General features: G+C 43.7%; 1 protein-coding gene across 3 annotated transcripts; it reads right to left on the reverse strand.

Moving 5' to 3' along the window:
• Positions 1-263: 263 nt before the first annotated feature.
• On the reverse strand, positions 264-16,817 carry os9 (OS9 endoplasmic reticulum lectin). Of its 3 annotated transcripts, none has more exons than XM_036530937.1 (15): positions 16,662-16,817; positions 15,652-15,834; positions 14,505-14,568; positions 14,307-14,383; positions 12,687-12,785; positions 12,186-12,387; positions 11,063-11,230; positions 9,214-9,329; positions 8,467-8,506; positions 8,288-8,379; positions 7,853-8,059; positions 7,200-7,395; positions 5,727-5,894; positions 5,056-5,165; positions 264-1,744 (listed from the first exon to the last, which is right to left on the reverse strand). In XM_036530937.1, exons 1-15 carry the CDS (start codon positions 16,809-16,811, stop codon positions 1,607-1,609), a joined length of 2,010 nt encoding a protein of 669 aa, XP_036386830.1. In that variant the 5' UTR covers positions 16,812-16,817; the 3' UTR covers positions 264-1,606. The 3 variants fall into 3 exon arrangements, with proteins under 3 accessions (XP_036386830.1, XP_036386829.1, XP_036386831.1); XM_036530936.1 differs by having other exon boundaries at positions 15,652-15,873; XM_036530938.1 differs by lacking the exon at positions 5,727-5,894 and having other exon boundaries at positions 15,652-15,873.
• Positions 16,818-17,725: the final 908 nt, after the last annotated feature.

Here is a 17,725-nt window from a genome sequence, read left to right on the forward strand (position 1 = left end):
TTGCATGTTTGTTTTTTTGCTCCAGCAAAATCTGATGTGTGTTCAGATTTAGATACAACTATTATTTATGTCAGGTTAAGTGTTCAGGTCATGACCAGAGGGTGTTTACATGTTACATTCTTATTTCATAATTTACCCCCCTTCCCATGGTTTCAACATTTTAGTAAAGGGAATTTCTGTTTTGAGTGTCATTTAGCCTTCAGTAACAACAGAGACTGGGGGGGGGGGGGTCGGTGTTCTGTTTAAATAAAAAAAAAAAAAAAAAAAAGGAAGGAACTACTCTTTAGTAGAAAACCCTCAGTACTGTGAAGTGTGCACACTGCAGACTTCACCAACTCCAACTGAACAATTAGGACTGTCCACCAATTTTGTGGCCTGTTTGTGACCAGTTTTGGACGGACAATTAAGAAAAGTATAAATGCCCATCCGGGTGAACATGCATGAAGAGCACCTCGAGTCAAATGTCTCCGGTGGAGACCACCTACTACAAATCCTTTGGTATCAACTTCCTTGTCAGGTCTTGTTGCCCCTTCTTACAAATTTTGAATCTTCTTAGTTTTGCACTGTTCTCACCAGTGCATGTACTCAGAGTGTGCCAACAGTTTACCTTTAAAGTGCTACAAAACTGTGTATGGAATATGGATCATGTTTTGTAAAGCCCGACTACCTATTTACAGTGCATTCATTAAAGTTATCAAAATATGCCACAAGGATGTAATAGCAAGCAGACCTATGCTTCACACCAACAAAGAGCTTTGAACACTGACATGTCTATATGAATTGGTTCAATTTCCATCTAAAGGCAGCATTGCTTCTCACCCATCATGAGATGGCAAAAATGACAAACCTGCAATCAGCAATAGCACCTGAACCCTTTCTGAATTATCACTGAAATGCCAGTAAGTTGCAGAGGAAACAGGACAGTGAGAATTCAGTGAACCCCATTTACGAATGAACCCATGTTGATCCAATTCATCTTGGCAAATATGCAAACATAAACTCTCTCAGAGAAAGCAAGACTAAAAGTGCTTAAAATAGCTGAGTGACACTTGAGATAAATGGTTATCCTGAAAAACAGTAGAAACAGCGCAGATGGAAAAAAGGAAGGGAAAGAATGCGAGGAGAGGACCTAAACATTCATTACAGTAGCAGATTTTTCCAGTATTGGGAAGCTTCATAACTTTAGGTCACATGAAAAGAGCAAGTTCTACTTCATATTCAGTCTGAGCATTGAAAGTAAGGAGCTTTTATCCAGCCCCCTGTGGGTTTGAACCCCTCAGTTTGTTCTAAAGAAGGGCTGCAGGCCTTTTGGGTTTAGCACTACCTTTGCGCTTTGGTGCTTGGTCCTTCGCATGTTTTTAAGAATTGTCTGAGATGAGACAGGAACGTGATGCCGCTGCTGTCGTTCAGCCAATTTAGACTGCAGTGTGCGTGAAGTAGGACAGTTACCAGTGAGGGGGAAAAATGCACATTTCGCAGCGCGGAAACGAAGCATTCATGGCCAGCCGGCTCCCGGTGTTTCCTTGGTGGGCGTTCGTTCGGACCTGGGGCAGCGTGCAAACGGTCCTCCCTGACGTGCTTTCTCAGACATGGGCTGTGGCGGCGCTCAGAAGTCCACGTCGTCAGAGTCCGAGGCTCCAGCAGACTGTGCCTCCTCCTGCTTCTCTCCCCACACAAACCTGTAGTTGGTCTCCAGCTCCTGCTGCCGCTTCTCCTCCTTGTCCACCTCCTCTGTCCCGCCGGTCTGAGCAGAGACAGACAGCTCAGCTGAGTGACATGCCTTAACGTCAACACAATTCACTTGGTTTGGGCAGACGAGACAACGGAAGAAATGATTACACATTTTGTGGAGTATAATCTACCCCTCCATATTTACACACTTCATGGTCTATGTAAATCTACCCTCCATATGTACAGGGGGTAGATAAAAATGGAAATTCCTAACAATACAAGTGTAGTTATTGACTAATAAGGAGTTGGGCTGCCCCTTACTTTCAGGCTTCAGTCCTTCTTGGAAGGCTGTTATACAAGTTTTTAAATGTTCCTAGTGCGATACTGGACTACTATTAATGAAAGAAAGTCTCGAGTTCTCTAATAGATTAACTCCACTTTCTACATTTCAGAACTTCCCTGAATGTTCAAGGATGTACAGACCTGGTGATTGGGGAGATCATGGACGGTATTTGACTTCTGGTATTCAAGGAAACATTCTTGAATACGTTTAACAGTATGTATTGTTGCACTACCATATGTGGTCACCTAAAACGGCTTAGTATTCCTTGGCCAAAATTCTACCATGCAGAGGAATAATCAGACACAATGACTCCCACTAGATCAGTTGGGAACAGGCATAAAAAACATAAACCTGTCCAAATCTAGAAAAAAGAGTAAGGGAGAACTCATAATACAATATTATGGTCTTCTACTGCTCTGAAGTTCAGGTTACATGCTCATTACACCAGGTTATGCATTGCTGTCGATTGGCCTTGATTACAAGCGATTTGTAATGGCTGCCCTATCATATATACACATTAGCTTTGTGATGAGTTGTGTGTTGTTGAGAGTGGGTCACGTGGGGGTGGTGGTTCAGTTTTGTGGGTATTAACAACTATCCTGTTAAGTGTCCGTCTATCCATTTTGTGAGTTTCGACTTGTGACCGCTGCTCCTTTGTCCTTGTGTACCATACTCTGTCATGTTTTCAACAATGGTTCTCTCAACACATTAAGTAATTTTACTGCAATCTGATTGATGCACCTGCAATTCAGACAAAAACTATCTGACCCATTTCAAATCTGTCAGAAATCTCATTGGTGCTTTAGAAACTCACATATTAAAGTGTTGATTTTAAACTTCTTCTATAGCAGAAACATATTGGTAATTAGTACTGACATTCATATGAAACCCATGTGTAGACTTCTTAATAGCAATATAGTTACTTCAAAATGGAGACTTTTTCAATTGGCGTTTCCATCAGTTTGTCTACTCCCTGTATGCCCTCTGTGAAGGGCATCTATCCTCCATGGGCAAAACTGGTTTCAGATGCCAAATGAAATCTCCCCTGAACATCTTAATTTTCAAAACAATAAAACACAAAATATCTAAAGCATAATACATTAGGGCTGCAACTAACAACTGTTTTGTTAGTCGAATAATCTATCGATTATTGAAACTAATCAACTATTCGGATCATGAATCGCACAATTACTCAATGGCTCTTATCTATCGGCATTTAAATTTAGCTTGAGGTTGTTTTGGGCGTTTGCTAACTAAGAGTAAAGACAATAAAGATGAGAACTTCATTCAAATATACATCTTTTAATAAATGGTTTAGTGATGGGAATAACGGCTCTTTGAAGGGAGCCGGACCTTATGGCTCCGTTCCTTTCCGAGAGCCATTCAAAAGAACGGCTCATCGTTCTTTTTTTTTTTTTTTTGGGGGCAGGGGTTATTAGGTTTATCTCCAAAATAGTTTTATCATATAATGACATGATGTGGATCAGAAATTACTCGTATTGCCAGACCTCATGTCATTGTGTATTTGTGCTTTACAACATAACCATCAGGGAAAAATTCTCTCTCTCTCTCTCTCTCTCTCTCTCTCTCTCTCTCTCTCTCTCTCTCTCTCTCTCTCTCTCTCTCTCTCTCTCTCTCTCTCTCTCTCTCTCTCTCTCTCTCTCTCTCTCTCTCTCTCTCTCTCTCTCTCTCTCTCTCTCTCTCTCTCTCTCTCTCTCTCTCTCTCTCTCTCTCTCTCTCTCTCTCTCTCTCTCTCAGCAAGGATCAAACCAGCAACCTTTTGATTACAACTCCTGCTCCTTATCCAGTATGCTACACTGAATGGATTTAGAGCAGGCAGTGAAATTCGGGCGCAAAGATAAAAACAACGGCTCTCAAGTACAAGTCGGATCCCTTCGTTTGTACCAAAAGACTCAGATCGGTCGCAAACGTACATCACTAGATTGGTTACTAGGACTAAATCAGTGAGGGCAGTTGCTTGCTGGGGAGTACAAGTCTGCTTTCTTTGAAGAAAGCCATCCATGGAGATCCAACAAACCCATAACTCGTTCGAATTCATTCGAATGCAACCCACATTGGGCCCGCACGCATAGACATGAATTGTAGAAATCTTTCGCGATTTAGAAAGTATCAAATTCTCCAGTGTTCTCTAAATGTGTGTACTCGGCAGCAACACTATCTCCAGCCATAAACATCTCCATGACAACGATGCAACGTTTAAGCAGAGAATTTCTAAATATCGGGCTCTGGTTTAACATTGTAAAGTTAGGGCACATCTGGAATGTGAACAGGATCGTTGTGAATAATAGGTTATTATTCGCTACACTGTATGTTCAACATCATTAATAATTTATTGATCAAGAGAAAATGTATTTCAAAAAGAAAACATTACAGCTCATAACGTGAAGTAACGTGGCTTTTAACATTAACATTGGCTATGCTAGCAAGCTAACTAACTTAAAGAGATGAGTCTTCATCATCAAGAGAGCCAACGTGCCACCTCTTCAGATGCTCGAGCATCACTGATGTGCTCCAATGACAGGCAAGGTCAGGTTTGCAAATGTTGCTGTTCACAACCTTCTTGGCAGAGTGAGCCCTTTCACGCATACGGTCACACCAGTGTGATTAGCCATTTAGCACGTATGCTAAAACCAGTACGATTATAAAAGTAGACTGGAAAAATTCTAGCAAATTTTAGCTTTGAGGAAACAGCAAAAACTACGAGAAGCTTAATAACGCTAATGAAAACATAACTGTGTAACATAACACGCGCGCTACAGAGCATAAAAAATAAGTTACATGCGAAAGGCTTAAGGTCTCTGGTCATGAAGGTGTTGCCATCTCTATTGCTCACTCCAGTAAAGCAACGTAGCTTAGGCTACATGTCTGAACATTCTGAGTCAGCACAAAAAACACACGTGATGACGTCATCAACTAATCGACAATTAAATTCGTTGGCAACTAATTTGGTCATCAATTTTAGTCGACTATGTCGACTATTCTTTGAACCTCTAGAATACATCAAATGTGTTGTTTCTTACCAGTAAGTTCATGAGCAGCTCTCTGAAAGACTTGGTGTCTTCCTCCGTTAACCACTGGTCTCCTGCCTCCTCGGCTGTCCTCCGTGTCAGGATCTTCACTTCAATTTTACCTGAAAGGACACACCCATCAGCACAGTCAAACACGCCCCCATACACCCCCACACCTCTTAACAGCAGCTCAGCACTCTCCACCACCTGGACAAACATAAAGCTTCACAGTGACTGATTGAATACGGCTAGCAGAGCTGGAAAGGCAGGCATTAAGGACAGACAGAAGAGCATGAGTACTGTGGATGGTAGTTTAATGGCTCTTATGAATGTGGGGGCATTTGATTTGAAATTTGTCAGCTGGCTGTGAGGGAAACTCCCTTCTGTGATGCAGAAGCAAAATTTCGCTCAAGCACAAACAGGCCTCGCGCATGTGCTCTCTCGTGAATACTTGTCGCGGTGGCAGCAAATTTAGCAACAAGCCGAGCAGTAGGGGGTGAATTCATGGGCCTACAAACGCCACCGATTTCACGGAGTGGCAGTCCAGCTCTTGAGCAGGTGAAGCCACTGTGTTAACACTAAGTGTTCCCCTGGAGGGGTTAGTGTGCCTGCTGGTTGTACGGAAGAACATTTGAGTCAGGCGCCACCCTGAGAAGAGGCCACGGGGTCCGCCGTTCTCCTACCTTCCGCCTTCAGTCCCGCTCTCTCTAGCTGCTCTTTAACCACGTCCTTAATCTGCTGCATTTGGGGGTCCCCTTCGCTCAATTCCTGCACCTTCAACTGTCGCTCGGGGCTGCCACCCGGCTTATACTTAGTAACTCTGATTTTAACCTGGTCATCAGAGGCTTGGTCTGGTGCAACAAACAGAACAACATGGTCACTGGAACAGCAGGGCCCGGCCAGGCCCGGCCTCTCAATCACAGAATAGCCGTGATATGTGGTGACACCATGGATGTTTTTCTCTTTTTCTTTTTTTTTTTTGCAACTGGCTGAATGCATTTCTGATGACCCTCTCACACAAACATCAACACTTCCATTCAGCCAGTGTCTCTGTGGGGCGAAAGTCTGTGAGAAATGGTGCAGCATGAGGGATGAGGTGTCCATTCTGTGAAGGTACATGGGATGAAAACAAAATACGTGACTGTGACCACAGTTCAAAGGCACCAAAGGCTGTTCTCTGAAGGAAAACCAGGGAAAAAGTTCAGCTTAGGGCTGGGCGATACAGCCATCGCAACGTATCAAATAGCTATTTTTAGCGCAATAACAGCTATCCCCGTATGTGGCGTTAGGTTTCTTTCTGTATTTTTTCCCTTTAATCATACCTGATGCGGGAGCACACTTCCAAAGTTCAGTGAAATGCTTCTGGGGCAGAAAAATATCACTTGTATCTATATGTTGGTTAACTTGCTTATTAGTTTTGAAAAACACATAGCATATGTTTTCACTCTTTATCTTTGTAGCCATGTGTGTAAGCAGCACAGTGCTGTTGCTGTGATATCAACATTGAATAGATACGAGTGGTGTTTTTTCCCATGGAAGCACTTCACATGGCCTCGGAAACCTGGAGGTCTGCTCCCACATCAGATATGACTAAAGGGAAAAAAATATGGGAAGAAACCTAACGCCACATGCTAGGGATAGCTGTTACAGCGCTAAAAAAAGCTATTCGATCTCATGACAGCTATATCGCCCATCTCATTCAGCTGGATGTAGAGGTTACCTATCAGTAATCGTAAGCCATCTGGTTGGTGGGTGCTCAGGATCTCTACAGAACAATTTCCCTGGGTTTCATTTTTAAATATTTCCCTTTTCCCCAACAGAGATTACCAGTTAGATACACACATTAAAATATAAAGCATTAGAATAATGTCTACTCCAAAGAATACCTCTGATAGCCCTTAAAAACTCATGAATATGTGAAAATGGAGCTCGTTATGTTTTACGTGCCATTCCAGCATGCAGGGGTGGCATACCAACCTGCCAAGCTGTTGCCATGCTATTTATGAATCCATGATCAACTTCACTGATCAACCCCAATAAACCACCTGTGGTGATGTGCACTCAGTACTAGCTGTGTATGAATACTACAGCTGTGCTTCCAGAACATTCTCTCTGATTTGGCAGTTGAGAGTCTGTTACGACTGGCCATGGTTTACCTGGCTGGCGGGGGGCCAGGCTCGGGCTGCCCCTGGCAGGGTCTGTGGCCGCCAGGCCCCCTTCGGACGCAGGCTCCCGGACCTCCTTGTCCTCCAGCCGGTCCAGTAGCTTGTCCAGGGTGGTCTCCAGAGTCTGCGTGGCCTGGCTGCGGTCAAACTCCCCCTTCAGGCCCTCCGTCTCCAGCTCCTGCTGGGCCTTGAGTAACATGAAGGTAAGAAGGCCGCTTTCTTTCACACCGTGGCCTTCTCTGTATACACACTTCTAGTTTAAACTGATCTACAGCATCAAGGCTCTTTTATCCAGTTCTTCCTCTGTCCACTGCATGACTTTGTTCAACTTGGTGCTCAGACAACAGTCTTCAGTCATCGGTTGGATGATAACTCTGTGTTCCAGAGTTCTATACAACCGTTACAGAATTTAAAAACTAAAACCATTGTAATGAGACAGGCTTTTCTTGTGAAATGAATTATAAAGGGAATCTGTTGTTCTTTTTAGAAACGTTAATGTTTGACATAAGAACATAAGCTCAGTACTACACAGAATCAGCATCCTTTTCAGTTGCTACCCCAATCTGTATCTAATCTCTATGTCACTGTCAATCTTCACCCCCATTCTTTGCATAATCTTCTTCAGTCGGTATCCCATTTCCTACCTCATCTATGATGTTGTCGAACTCCTTCTGCATCTCCTCCTTTATTGCCTCAATCTTGGCAGAGGGCACAGAGAGGTCGGCCATCTCCTCCTCAAACTCCTGCAGCAAGCGCTCGTCCTCGTCGTCACCCTCTTCTGTGTTGGCCTTTCCCTCCTCTCCCCGCCGTGCCCTGCTCTCCACCCCCTCTCTCTGTTTCGCAGATGCGGCCTGTAGGGACAGCAAGACAGAACCGGTCATCGTGGTTTTACAGGGCCTGAGCGTGTGATACTCCATTCCATTCTGCTGGAGTGGAGGCCATTTATAAACCCATCGATTTTAACGTTTATGCTGACATGCTAACATGGCATGCTAACATAGCATGTTAGCATGCTCAGTGCTGCTAGATGGACATCAAACAAAATTGAAAAAAAAAAAGAAAAGTCAGGATCCAGTTACCTTCTCACTGCTCTCCTTAAGGTGCTTGACAAACTTCATCAGGTCTGATGAGTCAGTGATGATTTTGAAATTAAACTTCTCCCCTCCAAATGCTGTCAAAAAACAGCAAAAAATGCATAAACACAGGCACAAGACTATGCTAGCAGTGAAGGCAGCTCTGATATGATGAGCAAGATTACCTTCCTCTTTAAGTTCACCCTCCACACTCTCCCTGTCAGTCTGCCAAGAGAAGACTGTATTAGTAAACTGTATCAATTGAATCCCCCATGTATTCTTATTTCAATGCCAACAAGCTAAAATGATGAGGACAAAACAACACTTAATTACAATAAATATGGTCTAATTTTAATGTAAATAATTTCACATTTTAAAGTTTAAATTCATGTTGACCAATTAAAAATTGAGTGACAGTGGGAAACAGAGTGGTGCTGTGGTAAGAAGCACAAGTTACCAGTTTTATTCCCCTGAGTAAGGTACTAAACCTGAATTGTCTTAGTAAATATTCAGCTGTGTAGACATATAACATGTAACAACAGGAATCTGCCTAAATTGCTATGGATACAAGTGTCAACTATTCAAAATGTAACAAAGGCAGGCAGAATGGCGCAGTGTAGCGTAGTGGTAAGGAGCAGGGCTTGTAACCAAAATGTTGCTAGTTCAGCTTCCTAATGGCACACTACTGTTGTACCCTTAGGCAAGGTACCTAATCCACAATTTCCCCAGTAACTATCCAGCTGTATAAATGGATAAAATTGTAACCTATGTAAGCCACTCTGGATAACGGTGTCCACTAAATGCAATGAATGCATCTATGAGCTCTTTCATTAAGTTTTCATTCTCTTTTGAACAGATGTATGGAATTGGCTTTGAGAGGCCTTATGGGGCCCTGATGGTGCAAGGTTGAGATGCCATGGGTTCCCCTGTACCTGCTGTGTTTCCTTGGTGCCCCCTGGAGCAGCGCTCTCTGGTTTCTTAACTGCCTCCCAGAAATCCTCATCCTCCGCATCGTCCACAGAGACTTCATCTGGCGGGACGCCCGCTGCTGCTCAGACAGAGATCAGAAAACAACGCGCGTAAGGGAACAACGTCCGCCGAGGTCTGAGAGATACCGGTTCCGTTTTGTTGTCAACACTGACTGGGAGTCTTTTTTGTAAAGAGCATTTACCACTTAGGTTATGTCAGCAAAGGCATTTTCCTAGCATTTTGTGGTGTGCCTGGGTGACAGAGGGAACCTGTGTGTGCACCTCTGTCTGTCTGTCTGTGTATACCTGTCTGCATGCCTCTGTGTGTTTGTGTGTGTGTATGTGTCAGGGGGGTTTAAAGGACTGCAGAGGACTAAAAACAAACATAGCCCTATACTGGATATTATCACCATATGACCACTATCATTTGAATAGCAGAGCCTGAGGTCTTTCAAAGACAAGATTTCAGAACAGATCTCTGAGTAGTTTTTGTTAATCAGTGTAACCACCTAAAATAGGATTCCTTTTTTAGCATTTTATTACCCCACTCCTTACAATACCAGTGACTGGTAGCAACAGTCATGAAAAAATTATCCAGGTGCAAGCAACCAAATGAACTGAGTGAATTTTGACATCAAATTAGACAATATAGTATGCCTGTATCTTTCAGTCAGGTCAGTCACAGGTCAGATTTGAAGTAACCACTTTAGCATTCAAACATTAATACACTCCAAGATGAGTTACAAAATCTACTGTCATGGCTACATAGCGGAAATATCGTGCCTCACTGAAGAGCAGTAAGCTAGAGGCGGAACCTGACATTCATTGCCCCACCTCCCAAAAGGGATGTTATATTTGGTTACTGAAACTGAAAACTGTCATTAAAGTTAGAACAGAGGAAGCCCTCTCTCCACACCTCCTTCCTACTGCCAGGCAGCTACAGTACACTGTACTGATGCTCTCCTCCAAAAGACACCTTTCAGAACAGGGATGACTAAAACAAAGGGTTACAATAAGTATTACTGGCTTCCAGCTGGGCATGTATAACTAGTGAGATATTTTTACTTTGTTGCTCCCTATCCCTCTGCATATGATGCAGCATAGCAAGGGCACTTAGTTTGGGTTTTTGGTGGCTTTATGTAAACATTTCCATGGAATAACTTACAACAAAGAAAAAGTCAATGGTTGTAGAGGTTCAAAGTCAGGTTCAGAGGTGGGAGGGCATGCTTGAATGCCGTAGCTATAGATTAAATAGCAGAAAAAGGTTAACTGAAAATAATCATTTTAATATTTTTAATAACATTTTGGGGCAGCAGCGTAGCATAGTGGATAAGGAGCAGGACTAGTGACCAAAAGGTTGCCGGTTTGATTCTCTGCTGGGATTCTCTGCTGTTGTACCCTTGGGCAAGGTACTTCACCCCAAATTGCCTCAGTAAATATCCAGCTATATAAATGGATAACATTGTAACTGATGTAAATCACTCTGGGTAAAAGTATCTGCTAAATGCAAATAATGTAATATATTTTTTCAGTTAACCTTTTTCTGCTTTTAATCTATAGCTACTGCTATTCTCTTTACATCAGCTAGCTATACACATTTGCTTGTGTATGAAAATGCTATCATTGCACAGCCCAATACAATTAACCAGTAGCCCAATGCTTCAACAACAATATTTATCAAGCAAAAAAAATAAACAAATAAAAGAAGAACCACTATAATTATAATTATTTGGTTTACGAAAAAATATAAACCCATTTCTGACCAAACACTTTAAACTTTCATCATTTCGCCCCTCAACCAGACAGCCTGTACCTTCAGCATCCGCCCTGGTGGCCTCCCCGTCACCTTGGGGCTCCGCTGCCTCCCCCTGCGTCCCCGCACCCGCCCTGTCTCCCGCCTCCGTGTCCTCGTCCTTGGCCAGGATCTCGTCCAGGGTCTTCAGCTCCTCAGAGATCTGCTCCACTTTGCGCTTGGTGTCGGCTGTGGGAGATGAGGGGAACTCCGTTACTCTTCCCGCCCCGCGGGCACGGAGCGCCTCAGGGCAGAGTGCGCAGTCAGAGGAAAACAGCCATTTACACAATCACGTGTTTGCGAGGGGGGCAGCAGTACGGGGCTCTGACTGAAAACTTAGTGAACGTGACCCTCGTCTTTTCTGAATTAAAATTCATTACTTGTCAATGATCTGAATTTACTCTACTCAGTACTACTAAGATTAAGGTACAACATTTTTGAACTTAAGCAAAAATAAATCTAGTATGCACATTTTTTTCTTTCATGGCATGTTTCTTTGTTTCCATTTAGTCAGGGGTATGGGTATATGTGGAGGGTCCTTTGTGTCATTAAAAGTGAGTGCACTTCTGCACCAGGTCTGAAGACACAAGACTGCTTGACCCACACAGTGCTTGTCAGTGTCTTGTCAAATGGCTCCCTGTTCTACAGGGCAGAATGTTTCAGCTACACAATCACAAACACTGCTGCAGGGGGAGCGTGAGCCACAATGCTGCCTGGGGCTGCACAGAAGCCTTTCTGCTGCTACTGCTATTATTATTGTTACTATTATCATTGTTATTGTTGTTATCTATTGTTATTACTATCTATTGCTATTGTTGTCTATTGCAACTGAAATAATGTATACTAAATCTCGATTCTGTTTACATTAGCTAGCTTCACACATTTGCTTGTGTATGAAAATGCTATCATTGAACAGCTTCACAATCACGCTTCCCAATACGATCAACCATCAGCCCCGCAGCTTCAGCATTTGTCAAACAGAAAAGAGATAAATAAACTAATTTGGTTTGAAAAAACACATAAACCCTGAAGTGTAATTGTTTCACAGAGTGTCTCCGCCTGGCCCTCGCACTCGGAGAGGGCCTGCACAGAGCCCTGTCCACTGCCCGCGGGCCACCCTGCAGCGCGTCGCCGCTCCACTCACAGACTTGGGCCTTGACGTAGTCCATGTACTGCTGGGGGCTGAGGGCGGGCTGGCACACAATGCCGTGGGGCTTGGCGGTGGAGGGCGGCCGCAGGAAGGGGTGGTGGCATGTGCGCGTGGTGTGGACCGTCAGCACGTAGCGGCAGGACTGCGGCTCATCCACGCGGGCCACGTAGTCCCCCGAGCCTTCCTCGCATAGGAACTGCAGGGGGCACAGGGACAGAGGGGGCGGTGAAACCGTGACTGCCTCTGCCTTTTCACTGGCTTTCACATCCAGCGGGAATGCAAAAAGACTGACTTAGACCAATCAGTTTGTGTGTGGCCATTTGTTAAATACCCATGGCTAGCATTACAAACTGTGAGCAAATCACAATGGCTTTGGCTCTGATGACCGTTAACTGTACCTATTATTTATGTAAATATACACAATTACTGAAACAGAAATGCAGGATCACAACACAAGAACATTTCACAGAAAAACAGAATCTTAGTGCCTCTTACCCTGACTTCAGTCTCTCTGGGCTTCCCGTTGAGGTCACATTTGGAGCCGTTAACATAAGACTGGCTGTGGTAACGCTTCAGTCTGTGCTGCTTAGAGGCCTGGGAAAGACAGAGACACGGAGGAACGTGGGTGATGCAGCCCCCTGGTGGCTGTTCTGCAGCACTGCACAGCAATCCGCAACACTCCGAATGTAATGGAATGCCCACCACATGCACTGCAGGTTCTGTTTTCTACACCTCTGCTTATTGCTTCTGTGTTTCATTGTGTGGTTTGACTTAGTTATTCATTACCAAAATATGCACTGAATGCACCTACAATCCTAACAATGTAGTTGTCTACTTGGAATTTCAGAGATTTCTATGCAAAAATGGCATATTCCATAGAGAGGCAGCAAACTTACCAACAGTTAGGTAAATGAGTTAGAGGGACTCACATTATCTGGGTCCAAAGCACCAGAAAGCCCTCGAATGTGTGTGTATTTTGTCAGAATGCCCTGGCCGTGAAATCGGCGCACTTGTAGATAAGGAGCAGGTAACGCTGACATGCCAAGTTCAGGACACCCCAGAGAATGTAAGCACAGTGTAAGCCATTCGACACTGTACTGTTGATGTGATAAACCTACCTCTACATACCTCTGGTAAAATTTTACATCACTAGTAACAGAACCAACAGTGTAGACAGGGTGCTTTCAAACACACTAGGGAGAGCAGAGTAAGGGACAAACATTGCCACCACTTCCCCATTTCTACTTCCTGCTCTCTCATAGTGAATACACCTTAACTTAAATAGACAGTTCCGAAATTTGAACAAGACGCTTCCACATGCTCAACGTTCAAAAAATGTGAGATATATGTCTGACTTCAGCAGACAGGATACAGTGCCGACCACAACAATGCAACTATTCAAGATCAAATCTCAATCTCCAACTGAAAACCTTCGGTTTCAACAAAAACTGTCACCTTCAGCAAAACTGAGTTCAAATGAATTAGAAAACACCCAGATGCAGACAGGTGCAGCTTTTCATTACAAAAGGTGAATGGTGGAAGGAACACAGTAACACAGTCACATCAGCATCTATGTTGGTGAACATTACATGGCTTTCCTCGCAACAACAGAAGGCCCATTCTATCTTTCCAGGTGTGACGTTGGCCATTCTCACAAATTTAACTAGGATCTTCTGTGAATGCGGGGCCCATGCAAGCTATTTCAGTGCCTACCAGCTCTGTTTCTCTTTTTAGACACATGTGACAGGCACTGCCATCCACCCCCCCTCCCCCCACACCGACATGCTCACACAGAAGAACACACTTCATGCAGAAAAAAGGGCTCGTAGCAGAAAGGTTGCTGGTTCAATTACCCGCTGGGGCACGGTTACTTTACCCACAATTGCCTCAGTAAATATCCAGCTGTATAAATGTATAAAACTGTAAACTATGTAGGTGGATCTGGATAAGAGTGTCTGCTATATGATAGTAATGTAATGTAATATTTGAAATGCAGGACTCAATGCAAGTGAAATGTCCAGCTAAGTTCACAGAGGCTGTGCTCCCTGCCTGAATCAATTTTAACAGATGCTGAGGAACATGCTAGAAAAGCTGCACAATGTTAGCCCTGCTTACCTTTGCAGTTTCATTGTTCCAGTCAAACTCTGACTCGTAATAACCCAGGAACAGCACGTCTCCTTTGATTTCTGAATCTGTGAACAAATGCACATGATAGGTGACTGGAAATTATGATGAAACAGTAGGAAATAGCTCATCTGAGAGGACTATCGGATGACTCATGACGGGAGATGAACATCTTGAGAAAGCCCTTACCCTCCAAGTGATACTGTCGGATGTGCTGCCCATAGCAGAACTCGTATGTCCACCAGTCTTTCGTCTGCGGTCAGAGAGGACAATGTGCCAGGATCAATCCTTTGGACATGAGTCATTTTTCAATCAAATCCCCATTGTTGAGGAGGCAGAATTAGGGCAGAATGCAAGGATGGAAGCAATGATGGCACACGGGAGTCAACATTTGGATCCTAGATTTCCGTTGCTCTCCTGAGTCATTTATATAATTGCATTCTGGCCTCAGTGTGTAATCCCAATGCACTCGGTAACCGGTTCGCTTCATGCGGGTGACTGCGTACAGCACACAGTTTCATGCATATTCAAAGCAGAGTTGCACCATGCTAGTGCTCAAGGTGGCAATACCCCATTTTCTCTTTTCACACCTCATTGGCACCTAAGTATTACATCAATGGAACCATCCAGTCCAAGGGGCTTTTACATGAATAATGTGTCTTAAAAATATGACACATACACTCTCAACACGACCCACTATAAAATTGCACTTTTTCAACAGAATGAATGTTCTGGGATAAATCAGTTCTGAAATGTCTAAGGCCTGAGACATCAAACAGTGACACACAATTCAGCTGCTACAGAATTTATGTTGATCACAATGAGTAAAGCAGCCATATTAAACCCGCAATGCATCTACACTGGAGTGCATCACAAAAATATGCAAATCGAGCAAATGTGCAACAGCTACCTAAAAGACACATTTTTACTCCTGCAACTACTTGTAGTACATGTGCAACATTTGAATCCTGGCAGAGTAAAGAGCAAACTACTGCTAGTAGTAAGTAATCCTTAATCAATGACCAGACTTGTGTGTTTTCAGCTTAGCATCTAACCGAGATACATCAAGCAAACGTTAGCGGTTACAGTTCGGTTCACAGGTGTGTTGCACACCCAACCCAGAAAAACTTGTATAGCCGACATTCAGCCACAAAACACTATCTGTATTGGATATTTGCATCTGCAGATGTATTGCCTCTATCCTTATAAGTCATTTCCCCTTTATTTTGCTGCCTGCCACACAGCACTGAACACAGTGTTGACATACACTGTGCAGCCCTGCAGTACCGGGATTAATGGTCCTTCTGGCTGTTGTGAGAGCGGTTTAAGTGCTGACCTTCACCAGGCACGGGGCGCTGATCATGGGCTTCAGCAGCTCTGAGATCCCCGGTCCCGTGTACCCCTGGGGGTCGGGGTCGGCCGCTGGATCCTGGTGGAAGCGCACTGCCTGCGCCGGAAGCCGGCACTCGTACAGCTGCTTATACTTGCTAGAGACCAGCATCACGTCTTCAGACTTAGCCTGAGGGGGACAGGGGGAGAGGTGAGCCGGCCAGGCAGTCTGCAACAGCCGAGGAAACACACTGGAAATATGACATGCTTTTTTTTCCCTTTTTCAACATTACAATGTAAGAAAACACAGCGAAGGCCCCTTTAAGGTCTGTTGCACGCTTCACTTAGTCTCTATTTGCCAGTCGGCGGTAGCTAGCGACTTGTGATATTAAGACCTTTTGTGTGAAACCGGTTCATGTCCTTAAGGCTACTGAGACATAATTACAACCACTGTACGGTCAAGTCTATTCGTCAGTTTACTAGATAACGGTATCGGTAGCCGACAAACGTAACATAATGTTCTTCCTACATATTCTATTTGTTCGACTAAAGCTGCTAGCATACAGTTTATAAATGTAGGGTTAACTAACGTTAGCGTGTCTAGCCACATACAACACCAGACTAACTAGCTAGGTGACTACGTTACTTTGTTATCAAAAGTTAACTATGGAACTAAATGAGTAGCTAAGTCATCTAGCAAACATATTGATGGCTTGACAGGATATTCTTCGGCTATGTTGTTGAATACGAAATATGGAAGCTGAGTGGCTTAGCTAGCAAGTTTGCTAGCTTCGTGTTCAAATTGCTAGCTGTACTAAAATATCTCAACACAATAGCCAGCTAGCAGCTTAGTGCCATTCACTTAAGTGATTTGGTGTCCTTGCGTAAGTTATCTTACATTAGCTAGCTGGCTAGCAAGGACCTAGTGAGCACAACCCCGAGCTCTGTTTGCTAGCTAGCTAGACCTGCCAGCTGCTACAGTGCTAGCTTGCAAAACAACCTATTTTAACTCCTCACCTGCCCCACGATGACAGGATCTGGGAGAATCTGGATGCCATATTTCATCTCATTTAACTCCTCCAAATTCAAAAACGCAGACACAGGTAAAAGACATGTCAGAAAGAAAATATACAATCCCCTCAACCACCGGACCATGGAAGCAGCCATACTCGTCTCACATCAGAATCTCAATTCCTGTTTTTATTATTTAGTCTAGATGCGCTAGTTTGACTTGGTGGCTACTGATTGGATATAATGAAAAGCCTGTGTCATACAATTGGTTTATGTACATGTCAGTCAGCTCTTTTGCTGTTTTTATTGGGGAAAGCTGATCCTAAATCCCTTCCTTCAGATACGACTAAGTCATTTATTGGTCTAAATTAACCAATTGCTCAATCTGTTGAAGATGAAGTAACGCGCATGGGTTGCTAGTCTGGAATGGAAAATCCCCACTCAGTGTACCACTGTAGGTCCACGCTGGGAAATTCTCTCTCTCTCAGTCTAGTCACAGATGCCACTAAAGTTAGTTGGCTTCCTTGGCTTCTCTATGCACCTTCGTCGCCGCAAATGACAATGGGTGGGACGAATATATCAACAGCCTTAAAAATGACCTACAATTGGGGATTTTAGCTGACTAAATATGGCAACCCTGTGGTTGCGCCACTCTCCGTGCTCGTTTGCATTATCTGCTCTACATCTGCGCAGGCATTGTACCACATCGACCCTCGAAAGCTCGAGTTGTCGCAGGTTGGTTGGAAGATGAAAGCGCAGTAACGGCGATAAGTGCGCAGCTCAGTAATCTCACCCAGCCAGCTGCTTCGATGCAGCTCGCGGTTCAAAAGACAGGAAGACACAGGTGTCACCTCAACACAACATATAATCTCGCTTTTCTCGCATTTGTATTTGACAATAAATTGTAGTTATACCTTTCATTCATACCTTGTACCTTTCATACAACAGCTTGCGCTTTACAAATAAACTAACTAAATAAAATAACTCTCCACTTTCAAGGCTTGTAAAATATGTTTTGATGGATGTTAAAGATATTTAAAATTGGGCTCTTAATGGAACACCTGTTCTCT

Source organism: Megalops cyprinoides, chromosome 6 (assembly GCF_013368585.1).
Source record: "Megalops cyprinoides isolate fMegCyp1 chromosome 6, fMegCyp1.pri, whole genome shotgun sequence".
Lineage (NCBI taxonomy): Eukaryota > Metazoa > Chordata > Actinopteri > Elopiformes > Megalopidae > Megalops > Megalops cyprinoides.